This window comes from Lemur catta, chromosome 11 (genome assembly GCF_020740605.2).
Source record: "Lemur catta isolate mLemCat1 chromosome 11, mLemCat1.pri, whole genome shotgun sequence".
Classification (NCBI taxonomy): domain Eukaryota; kingdom Metazoa; phylum Chordata; class Mammalia; order Primates; family Lemuridae; genus Lemur; species Lemur catta.
Window position 1 is genome coordinate 83,330,387 of NC_059138.1, and position 12,738 is coordinate 83,343,124.

The 12,738-nt window shown below is 37.8% G+C and overlaps 1 protein-coding gene across 2 annotated transcripts in view; it reads right to left on the reverse strand.

Annotated features, from left to right (window-relative positions):
* Window positions 1-12,738, reverse strand: part of VPS41 (VPS41 subunit of HOPS complex) — a 191,186-nt gene that overhangs the window by 152,665 nt on the left and 25,783 nt on the right. For both annotated transcript variants that reach the window (XM_045565358.1, XM_045565357.1), the window contains one exon: window positions 2,862-2,969. In XM_045565358.1, the coding sequence (XP_045421314.1) occupies window positions 2,862-2,879 (18 nt within the window). In that variant the 5' untranslated portion in view covers window positions 2,880-2,969. The remainder of the gene's footprint in view (window positions 1-2,861; window positions 2,970-12,738) is intronic.

The following is a 12,738-nucleotide window of genomic DNA, read 5'->3' on the forward strand; positions in this document are numbered from 1 at the left end:
TCCTGAGCTTAAGCGATCCTCCCGCCTCAGCCTCCCAGAATGCTAAGATTACAGGTGTGAGCCACCATGCCTGGTCTTGTTTCTTAATCTTAAAAAGTCTTTAAAAGAGTACCAATTTTTCTTCAGCTAATAATGTAAAAAACCCTGGAATGACACAGTTAAACTCCCAGGACCCTCAGTTCTTTAGAGATGGCGTAAGTAGCTGGTATCTTCACTTACAAAAGTGTCCTGACCTTGATGGAGCTTATGTTGAGAAATATAGTTTATTTTTTTAAATTTTATCTTTTAATTCCACTTTTCCATTAACTTTTTGAAGTCCCCTCATATACAGGGAGGAAGATGTTAGTGGGCCTTACATACCATATTAAGGAGCCCAGACTTTAGCAGATGATGAAAATCATACAAAGGTTTTAAAATCTGTATTTCTAGCAGATCATTCTGGCAACCTGCTGACAGACGGGTTTACAGTGGGAAAATCAGAGGCACAAGAGATCCCTCTATTCACCAAGTGCAGCAGGAGAAGATGGGTATCTAAGCTAGAACAAGGGTGATAAGAAAATCACCAGGACTTAGGGAATGACTGGGTGGAAGGGGAGAAGTCATCTTTGACTTAGGTGACAAACGAGATAGTGATGCCACGAAATGGAATACAGAACAAAAAAAAGATACCAGTTTAGAGGAAAAACAAGATGAATTCATTATGGACATGCTGAGGTTCAAGTAAAAAAAACAATAAAGGTCGAGATGTTCAGGAGGCACCTAGATACATAAGTATGCTATTCAGATGAGGGTCACTGCAGAGGTGATCATAGAAATCATGAGATTTAAAACCAAGAGAAAGTACAAATTAAGAAGTAATGTAGACAGATGGCCCAAATCCTGGAAAAACCAACACATAAGGGAAAGGTGGATGTAAAGGTAAGTGAAAGAAACAGAAAGGGAGTATCACTACCGAGAAAATAAGAGAACAGTGTCATGGTAAGTTTTGAGAAGAAAGGTGAGATTCACAATTTAAAATCAGCAATGTGTCCATAAACAGAATGGACAGACAAAATGTGGTGTGTCCATACAATGGAATACTATTCAGTAATAAAAAGAATGAAGTACCAATAGATGCGATGTCACAGATGAACCTCAAAAACATGACACTAAGTGAAAGAAGCCAGACGCAGAGATTAAATAACGTATGATTGCATTTATATGAAATATCCCAAATAGGCAAATCTATAGAGACAGTAAGTAGATTAGTGGGTACCTGGGGCTAGCATTAGGTATGTTCCATGACATAGCATATACCTCTGGGAGAAAAGGGAGGGAATAAGATGACGTGAAGAAGAAAGTGGACAAAAAGGTCCTTGAACAGGAGGAAGAAATCCTCCTGTGGGTAAGGATGGGTGTGGATCCAGATGAGTTGGGAAAGGGGTAGGGAACTGGGGCTCATGCCTGATGGTTTCAGTGTTCCTAAATAAAAATGACACTATCCTCTGAGAAAGAAGGGACAGTGGTTGAGAAGGGAGACAGAGGACTAAAGGAGCTGATGAAAAAACAAATAAATAATATCATTTTCAGTGACAAATTTACGTAGGCACATAAGTCTGTATGCTGCCCTGGGCATTAGAGCACTATTCAGAGTTGAGAGTTTGGCTGGGGGGGCACAGTAGAAAGCAGAGATGTAAGAGGATTCAGAGCCTGGTAAAGTTAGAATAATTAATCATTTCACAGGCACAGAAAAAAGAAAAAGAATGGATTGGAAATCAAGACTCCACAAAGTCACAGAACAAGGTTTGTGGGAAAATGAACACAAAAGCTTGAAGGCTAAAAGGGTCAACAGAGTATTCTGGAGGCTGGAGATCCTCCTGTTCCAAGTGCTGACACCATCCGGCATGTGGCCTTGGAGATGAAACAGGGAAGGAGTGAAAGTCACTGGAAGTAAATTAGGTTGAAGAACTGCAAAACCAGCCATCAGTGAATGAGGGAAAGTGACAAGAAGTTGGGAGATGGCAGCAGTGAGGAGGGGTCGATGGTGTTATAGCAGGCACCTCAAAGGAGGGGGTTTCTGGCAAAACAAGAGAGAGCAAAAACACTATTAAAGTGTTGAGCGAGTACAGGAATCTATTTACAATGGAACAAAATCTGAGGTAAAAAGGAATGAGGTAGAAGACAGGCAGGAGGGTGAGCAACACTGCTGGTAACACAGGGTATAAGCGCAGAAGAGGGGTCAGAGGTGGGGAGTTCTCCTATTGTGGAAGAACTAAGACTCACATAGGCTCACAGGGAGGAAGATAGTGATAGAAGACACTCCCTGGCCTCAATATTCCGACTAAAACACAGACTGTTCTGGTCCAGGAATAGGCTAATGGTACTACCCAGTACTTAGCCTGGACTTGAAAGTTGGTGGGAAATTTGTTATAGCAAGAACTCAGATATGGAACATACACATTCATTCATATAATATAGAAGTAATAATTTAGGGCATTTCTACTGATTCCTAACACCTGTAATATAATCTCTTCTTCCTCATAAAAGCACTGAGCTTCACACTTTCTAATCTTAACATGTTCCTAATCTAATCTTTGTAACTTGAGCAATTTGGTGATTGAGCTTCCACATCGATCACTATCTAAATTCTACTTAATATACACTCGGAGCGTATTGTATGTGTCTGCATGAGTATTTATACATATACAAAATATTTGGGGTTGTTGTTTTGTTTTATGTCAGTAAGGAAGAAGAAGGGAATCATAGCAGGCAGACACAATCACTGTAAGAAAACCACCAATAAAAGCATCAGGACTGCAAAGTACAAACAAACTTACACCAGAAACGACTTACAGAAGAATCTTCTAGCAGTGCTCCCTTACCTTGTCATGGACTGTCATGCAGCTAGCTGCATCTTTCTGAAGAATTTCCGTTACCCCATTGGAAAGCCTTTCATACTTCAGTTTGGGCTCCTCTTCACTCTCTTCCTCCTGCACAAAAAGCAGAGAAAAATGACAGATGTCAGGGATTTGTTTTAAAAGACTCTAAACACACTTCTTAGGGGAGAACGAGCAATGGTTTCTTCAATGGCTGTCAATTACTACAACTATAGCTAGAGATTAAGATCTCTGTGCTTCATTTTGGCAACTGGGTGTATCAACTGCTACAACTTCACCAGTAAAATAAATTCAAAAGTTGAAAACAGGAGGACACAGACTTGTATTATCACTAACTTTATACGTTCAACCTTACAGTTTGGTACAGCTCCATAAAATATTCTTATTCCTTGTAGTTACGGAATATGGTTAGTAATCAATACTGACTATAATGACCATAAATTAATAAATCAAATATAGTTATAAAAATTATTACAATAATGATTAAGAATAAGATTTTATTTTACATCAGTAAGTAATAAGAAACAAAAAAGTTCATATATTGAAAACTGTTCTGGCATGAATCTGGCCAAAATAGAAATTCACAAAAATAATGTACTCATTGGCATTTCCTTCAAAAATAAGTGCACAGGGGAAGGAAGGCCAAGATGGTGGACTAGAAGCAGCCCACACACACTGCTCTCAAGGAGAGGATTAAGAGTTGCAAGTAAATTCCCACCTACAGACGGACCCTCTTGGAGAGAACACTGTAAATCACCAGAGAAGCCATGGGAGACACTCTGAGTGAGGGAGACAGGGACAGGGAGATCCGCTGGCCAAGATAGGAAGGTACCTGGGGAGATACCTACACATGGGGAAGGGATAAAGGAAAAAACCCCAGGGCCCCACATTCCCCATGAGGACATTGCGACTTGAACCATGAGGGGGCCTTCCACCACCACCATGGGCCTCTGTACTGATCAGGGAACTGTTTGGAGACTGTATAGTGATGTTGCATCAGACAGCAGGCTCAGCAGGGACCTGCTGGCCTCAGTTCCCAGGTTGTCACAGCTGACACCACTCTGAACTCTCGGGTCCAGAGCACCCAGTCTACACAGAGTTTGGCTGTGCTGCAACTGCCTCCACATCGACCCTTACCAGGCCAGGAAGGGAGCAGGGAGAGCAGATGTTCTCCCACACCAGTGACTAGGAGCCAAGCATCCCCCCCCCCCCAACCATGAAGTTCAAATGGAGCAGGCACCAATGCCATTCCAGAGGTCTCCTGGTAGCAGTCGCAACAGGACCTGCGTGAGGAAACAACTCCAGCCATCCAGCCGTCCAGCCACCACAGCCCAGCACACTGACAAGAAGAACAAGACCTCACACACACACACACACCGTGCACACATATCCCCACCTGCACGATACCATGCAGAGGTCCACACCCCAGAGGACCTATGCCCTTGCAGACGAGCACACTGTCAGTATCAACTTGATACCAAAGCCAGGAAAGGACACAATGAAAAAAGAAAATGAAAAACCAATATTCCTCATGAACACTGATGTAAAATCCTCAACAAGATAATAGCAAATCAAATTCAGCAGCACATCAAAAAGTTAATTCACCATGATCAAGTGGGTTTCATCACAGAGATGCAAGGATGGTTCAACATACTCAAATCAAAAAATGTGACTCACCACATAAACAGAAGCAAAAACAAAAACCACATGATCATCTCAATATATGCAAAAAAGCATTCAATAAAATCCATCACCCTTTCATGATAAAAACCCTCAACAAAGTAGGCCTAGAAAGAACATATCTCAAAACTACAAAAGCCATAAATGACAGACTCACAGCCAACATCATACTGAATTGGGAAAAGATGAAAGCATTCCCCCTAAGAACTGGAACAAGACAAGGATGCCCACTATCACCATTACTATTCAACATAGTACCAGAGGTCCTAGCCAGAGTAATCAGGCAAAAGAAGGAAATAAGATGCATCCAAATCAGAAAAGAGGAGGTCAAACTATCACCTTTTGATGACATCATCTTTTATGTAGAAAACCCTAAGGATTCCACCAAAAGACTCCTAGAATTGATAAATTCAGTAGAGTCTCAGGTTACAAAATCTATGTACACAAATCAGCAGCATTTCTATATACTAACAATAATTAAGCTGAGAGTCAAATCAAGGACTCAAAACCATTTACAATAGCTATGAAGAAAACAAAATACTTAGGAATATATTTAACCAGGAAGGTGAAAGATCTCTACAAGGAAAACTACTGATGAAAGAAATTACAGATGACACAAACAGATGGAAAAACATCTCATGCCCATGGACTGGTAGAATCAACGTCATTAAAATGTCCACTCTGCCCAAAGTGATTTACAGATTCAATGTGATTCCCATCAAAATACCAATGTCTTATTTCACAAATCTAGAAAAAACAATCCCAAGTTTCATTTGGAACCAAAAAAGAGCCCAAATAGCTAAAGCAATCTTAAGCAAAAAGAACAAATCTGAAAGCATCACATTACTTGATTTCAAAGTATACTACAAGGCTATAGTAACCAAAACAGCATGGTGCTGGTATAAAGGTAGACACGTAGACTAATCAAACAGAATAGAGAACCCAGAAATAAAACTACGTAGCTAGGATCAACTGATCTTTGACAAAGCAGACAAAACCATACCCTGGGGAAAGATGCCCTATTCGATACATGGTGCATGAGAGAAGAATCAAACAAGACCCCTATCTCTCAACACTCACAAAAATTAATTCAAGATGGATTAAAAACATAAGTATAATGCATGACCATAAAAATTAAGAAAATGAAGGTAAAACTCTTCTAGACATTGGCCTGGGCAAACAATTTATGACTAAGACCCAAAGGCAAATACAGCAACAACAAAAAGAAATAAATGGGACTTAATTAAATCAAAAAGCTTCTGCACAGCAAAGGAAATAATCAGCAGAGTCAATAGACAACCTAAAGAATGGGAGAAAATATTTGCAAACTATATATTAGACACAGGACTGATTTCCACAACCTACAAAGAACTGGAAATAGCAAGAAAGAAATCAAACAACTTGTTGGAAAAACTCTTATAGACATTGGCCTAGAGAAAGAATTTATGAAGAAGACCCCAAAGGCAATCACAGCAACAAAAATAAATAAATAAATGAGACCTGATCAAATTAAAAAGCTTCCGCACAGCCAAGAAAACTATCACAAGGGCAAACAGATAACCTACAGAATGGGAGAAAATATTCACACGCTACACATCCAATAAATGGCTGATACCTAGAATCTACACAGAACTCAGGAAAATCAGCAAGAAAAAAATCAAACTACCCCATTAAAAAGTAGGCAAAGGACATCAACAGAAACTTTTCAAAAGACAGACTAATGGCCAAGAAACATATGAAAAAATGCTCAACATCTTTAATCATAAGGGAAATGCAAATCAAAACCATAATGAGATATCACTTAACTCCAGTGAGAACGGCTTTTATCAAAAAGTCCCAAAACAATAAATGTTAGTGTGGATACAGAGAGATAGGAACACTCACACACTGCTGGTAGGACTGCAAATGAGTACAACTTCCGTGGAAAGTAATATAGAGATATCTCAAAGAGCTATAGCAGAACTACCATTTGATCCAGCAATCCCATTACTAGGCATCTACCCAAAGGAAAAAAAGGCATTCTATAAAAAAGACATCTGCACTACAATGTTCACAGCAGCACAATTCACAATTGCAAAGATGTGGAAACAACCCAAGTGTCCATCAATACATGAGTGGATTAACAAAATGTGATATATGTATACCATGGAGGCCTACTCTGCCACAAAAAACAATGGTGATCTAGCACCTCTTATATTATCCTGGATAGAGCTGGCGCCCATTCTACTAAGTATCACAAGAATGGAAAAACAAGTACCACATGTACTCACCATCAAATTGGTATTAACTGATGAACACTTATGTGTACATACAGTAGCAGCATTCATTGGGTGTCAGGCAGGTGGGAGTGGGGAGAAGGGGATGGGTATATTTACACCTAATGGGTACAGTACGCACTGTCTGAGGGATGGACAGTCTTGAAGCTCTGACTTGGGTGGGACAAAAGCAACATATGCAACCTAAACATTTGTACCCCCGTAAGATGATGAAATAAAAAAAAATTAATTAATTAAGTTAAAAAAGTGAGAAGACAGGAACAGAACTTTTCCAAAAGAAGATAGACAAATGGCCAACAGATATGAAAAAAAAATGTTCAACATCATTAATCATTAAGGAAATGCAAACTAAAACCACAATGAGATACCACTTTATACCTATCAGAATGGCCATAATTAGAAAGTAAAAAAAAAAAAAAACAAGATGCTGGCGTGGATGCAGAGAAAAAGGTACGTTTATATACTGTTGGTGGAACTGCATGTTTGTACAACCTCTATAGAAAACAGTATAGAGATTCTTCAAAGAGCTAAAAATAGACCTACCAATCGATGTAGCAATTCTACTACTAAGTATCTACCCAAAAGAAAAGAAATCATTTTATCAAAAAGACACCTGCATTCGAATGTTTATTGCAGCACAATTCACAATTGCAGGGATATGGAATCAACCTAAGTGCCTATCAATACATGAGTGGATAAAGAAAATGTGGCATATATATATATATACATATATCATAGAGTATTAGTCATAAAAAGAAATTAAATAATGTCATTTGCAGCAACTGGGATGGAACTGTAGACCATTATCCTAAGTAAAGTATCTCAGGAATGGAAAAACAAATACCACATGTTCTCACTAATAAATGGAAGCTAAATGATGGGTGCCCATGGGCACAAAAAGACATAAAGGACATTGGAAACTAAGAACAGGGGAGGAGGGACGGGGAGGAGGGATAAAAACTTACCTACTAGATACAATGAACATTGTCCTGGTGGCAGGCACACCAAAGGCCCTGACTTCAGCATTATAGAGTGTATCCATGTAACATAAATGTCTGTATCCCCTTGATAGTTTAAAATTAAATAACTAATTGTATAGTCTTCACATTCCAGCTAACATCAGAGTAGCTTGAGGTACATCAATGCTCCCACCCCGAATAACTAGAAAGGCTTGATGAAATATACATCTCTCCAAGATGTCTAAGTGCTGCTGAAGCAACCTGAACTAGAAGGGTTGAGATGCCAGGGTGGTAAGGGAAACTGCAGAGATGTGAGCTGGCATTCTACAGCCACCTTCTTCCTGGAGGCATTTGCTAATTCTGAGTGTAAGACAAGAGGCTGAGAACCCAACCTCTTCCTGGGAAGATGGTCACTGCTGGGGGTAGGAAAAGCCACAAACCTTTTGGTGCTTGAGGGGATGGAGCGACAAAATTAGAGACTTGTGGAGAGGAGATCCCCATGGAAGACAGAGGCAGAGAAGTGAGCCTGTTACACAGCAACTTTTCCCAGTTAAGACAACTGTCAGTTTCCAAAGCTGCATAAGGTCTGAGGCTAAAAAGATAAACTGAAAGCCTCAAAAATGCAAACCAGCTGCCCTGATGTGCTGAGAAGAAAATGAGAGATCAGGCAGGAGCCATCAGGAAATTCCGTACTGGTGAATACCACAGACTTAGTTGGAACTCCTGGTCCCTAGAAGACACAAAACTTACCAAAACTTCAATAGTTTCAACTTAGTTCAATCCTTTATTAAGGTATGGAACCCCAACATAGCTGTCTAGTGAAGGAAAAGGGTGACTCGTTTTTGGAGAAAGAAAGCTACTGGGGCTTCTACAATTTTTCATTTACAATACTGAAAACTCAATAAAAAATTACCAGGTACGCCATAATGCAGAATCAAATGACCAAAAATCAAAATGAAAAAAAGACCACAAAAATAAACAGATGCATGACCTAGATATTGGAGTTAGCAGAAAAGGGCTTCAAAATAACTATGACTATATGTTAAAAAAAAAAAAAGGTAGAGAAAATTGATGAAAATATAGAAATTTTCAACAGAGAATTGTAATCTGTAAAAAAGAATCAAATGAAATTTTTACACTGAAAAATGAAACTGAAATTAACAAGTCAATAGATGGTTTAACGGCAGGTTGGCCAAGCAGAAAATAAGATTACTGAAATGGAAACCAGGTTAAAAAAATATCCCAAGGGAAGTCTAAAGAAGGAAAATGGATGAAAAGCCTGGGAAAAAAATGTATGAGATATGTAGAATACAGCGAAAAGTCTAACATACTTTTAAGTACAGTTCCAGAATGATAAGGAAAAATGGGAAGGAATAGAAGCAACACTTAAAGAGTTAACAACTTTTCCAAAACTGTTAAGACATCAGTCCACACATTCAAGAAGCTCTGCAACCCCAGGCAAGATAAAAATGAAGATAATCACACCTCAGGTGATTCATAATTAAAAAAAAAATAGGTAAATTAAGTGAAAGAAAAATGACTTGTAGAGTAACAAGTGCTCTGCCTATTGATCATAAGATAGATAGGACACACCAGGCAGAGACTGTGAATTCAAATGCTTATAGAAGTCTTTATCTTTGGGGCAAAGGACTGCATCTTCACAAGGAAAGGGGCTAATTTGTGAATATATGGAAACGATGGAACATAACAAGCATGAAGGTAAAGACTAAACATCAGATAATCTCATTTCATCCTGGGGGAGGAAACCATGGAAAGCTAAATATAATTATCCCATTTTACAGATTTTCAGTAAAAAATGATGATGAGAAATTTTAAGTAATTTCCTCAAGCACAGTGGGTAGAGGTGAAGCTAAAATTCAAATTCAGTTATGAATGTGCTAAAGTCAATGCCTGTATAACACACTACCCAATCCCCTATGAAAGTGACTCAACAAACCACAACAGAAGCTTCTTCTCTGCCTAAAAATAACTATAAACTATGTATTAATAAGAAATGTTTTAAAATGTATTTAGTAGGTGCATTAGCAATCTATTGCTGTGTAACAAATTATGCTAAAACTTATGGATTTTATTATTATTTTTTATAGTCCAGCCTATGTTGCACAGGCTGGACTCAAGCAATACTCCTGGCCTCTACCTCTCTGAATTGCTGGGACTACAGGCACATGCCACCACACCCAGCTACCAAAACTTCTTAATTTAAAACAATAAATATGTATTATTTTGCACAGTTTCTGTGGGTAAGCAATTCAGTAGTGGCTTAGCCTGGTGGTTCCCTCAGGATCTCTCACAGGGTTGCAAATAAGATGTCGGGTAGGGCTGCAACCATCAGAAGGCTTGACTATGGTTAGATTATCTGCTTTCAAGATGGCTCAGTCAAATGGCTGGCAAGTTGGAGCTGGCCTTTGGCAGAAGGCTTCAGGTGCTTGACTCATGGACCCCTCCATAGAGTTGCCTGAGTATCCTCAGAACATGGCAGGTGGCTTTTCCCAGAGTGAGTGATCCAAGAGAGAGCAAAGCGGAAACCCCATGTTTTAAATATTACCTACCCTCAGAGGGTGCACACTGTCCTTTCTACGATATTCTATTGATCATACAGGTCCACCATGTGTGTGAGGGATGAACACAAATGCATAAATAATAGAAGGTAAGGGTCACTGGGGCCATCCGGTCAGCTAGCTACAAGAATAGTAATAGAACTTGAAGAGCAATAAACCTAGTTTTAAAAAAAAACAATAGTATTTCATGTCTACTGGTAAGTTGCCTTAAATTTAATTGCCCAAATATACATAAGCTATTAGCTGTTTATTGAGTAACAGAGTATTAAAAACAAAGACAGTATATCTATTAACATTCCAAGAATAACTTTAAAAACTAATAGCAACCAAAGGAAAGCATAAGTACAGTTATCCAAAGGACCTATACATTTCCACAAAAAAGGTAGCTAATGATAACCAACCCAATCTAAGGAGCTTTTGTTATACCCCCAAACTGACCTGTTTTTAATATTAATATAAAACATGAAATAACTTATCAACCAAGTCTAAAGTTGAAAAGAGAAAATTACAAAAAGCAACAAATAAACACTTCTACTTATGTATCTACAAGCAAGAAATACAAATCATTACAAAGTTAACATTAAATGTGGCACAGATGATGTGTGCATTCTGAAGTAAATGTGTTAAATATAAATTGAATCCTGAGTGTTAGTCTTATAATAAGATGCCACATGTTGCTCAAGTCTGGACATCAAATGTGCAGCCAATGTGAAAAGTTAATTCTAGCCTCTTGACTATTTTGCATAAAAGCACTCATCCACGGACCATTAGATAAAGTTACTGTAAATAAGGTTTTCCTGTCTTATTTATAAGTGAAAACTAAATAATTTCTCTCACATAAATATACAAAAATAAATACTTTCACAACACAGTTCACTGAAGCATCCATGCGAGGTTTCAAAAACCATAAATAAAATGAAAACTCCAATATTAGGCCTTTGATGTACCATTTCACACTCTTCTGACAGGTATCTTTTATGTTAAGTTAAAAGCAGGCTAAAGGTGAATTTTTAAGGTTTTTTCCTCCTTGCTGTAAACAAAGAAAATAGAAAGTGATTCAAAAATACAATTCGTGGAGGTTATTCTGCTGCTGCAGACTCTATATCACATTTTAAATAAAAAAAAAATTTTAAAAAATCAGGTAGACTTAATATAGAGTTTCACTTCAATTAAAAAAGATTTAAACGGAAAAAAGGCTTTCATGCAGTTTGAACTTCCACAGTAAACAACCCAGTGTTAATAAAAAGTAAATCAATAATTTTTGTTAAATGTTAATAATCCTACAAACCTACAAATAAAACCATCAACAGTCTGAGTTGACAGTTAACTGCGTTTCTATGACAACCTAGTGGAATAGTACAAGTCCTGACTTGCAGCTAAGCGAAGATATGAACAGAGTGACATTTACCCATACAAGAAAAATTTGCAGCTTTCCTTTAAAAAGAATCAATTCCTCAACTAACATGGATTTTTACTAAGTGTATAGCACTTTTAATTAAAGACAAGTCCTTTAAACCATCCTACAGAATTCTAAATACTATCTGGAAATAAATGTCATGCCATGATCATTCTTACTGAGTTTTGAATTTGAAAGGGGGAAAAATTACTTTGGGGGATAACAAATTAAAGCAATTAAAGATTTCTGCCTGAAAAACTGTTTAGTAATTTGTTACTGCTGTTACTTTGTTACCGTAGGGTAAAGTTCCATGGAGCAAATCCTGTTAACCAAATTTGGACTTGTATACCAACAAGAATACTGCACTTTTCTTTTTACTTGATCATTTAAAATCTGTGTACAAGGAATTTTTTTTTGCATGTGTGTTTAAAACCAATGGATTAAACATTTTCATTCTGTTTTATCAATACCTTCCACATATTAGTACATTTTATATACCACCATTACTGTCTTGAAGCCTTGAATTTTACTTTTAAAAAATGTGAGTCACATGAATTCTAGAGGTTAACAGAAAGATCCTTACATTATCTATTGTTACTATTTATACAGAACTTAAAATTTCATTTCTGGATACCATTTCTTTATTAATATCCAGTTTTGTTTTGTTTTCACAAAATAAAATGACACTAAATACAATGAAGGGGAGAGGTGAGAAATCTTTTAAAGCCCAAATTAAGCTGGTGGAAAACACCACCAGTTGAGCACTCCTAGACAATTCACAATCTCACTCTGTGGAGACGGGCTTTAACCTACCCAGCTTCACCTATGAGAAAGACCTCAGCTCAACCTCCAGGAATTTTAATAAGATGAATGGTTTACTTGGTTTCATGTCATCAACTACATTTGACTAGGGACAAATCCTTTTAATAAATTTCCAATGTTTTAGAGCTAGATACAATAGGGAAACACTAA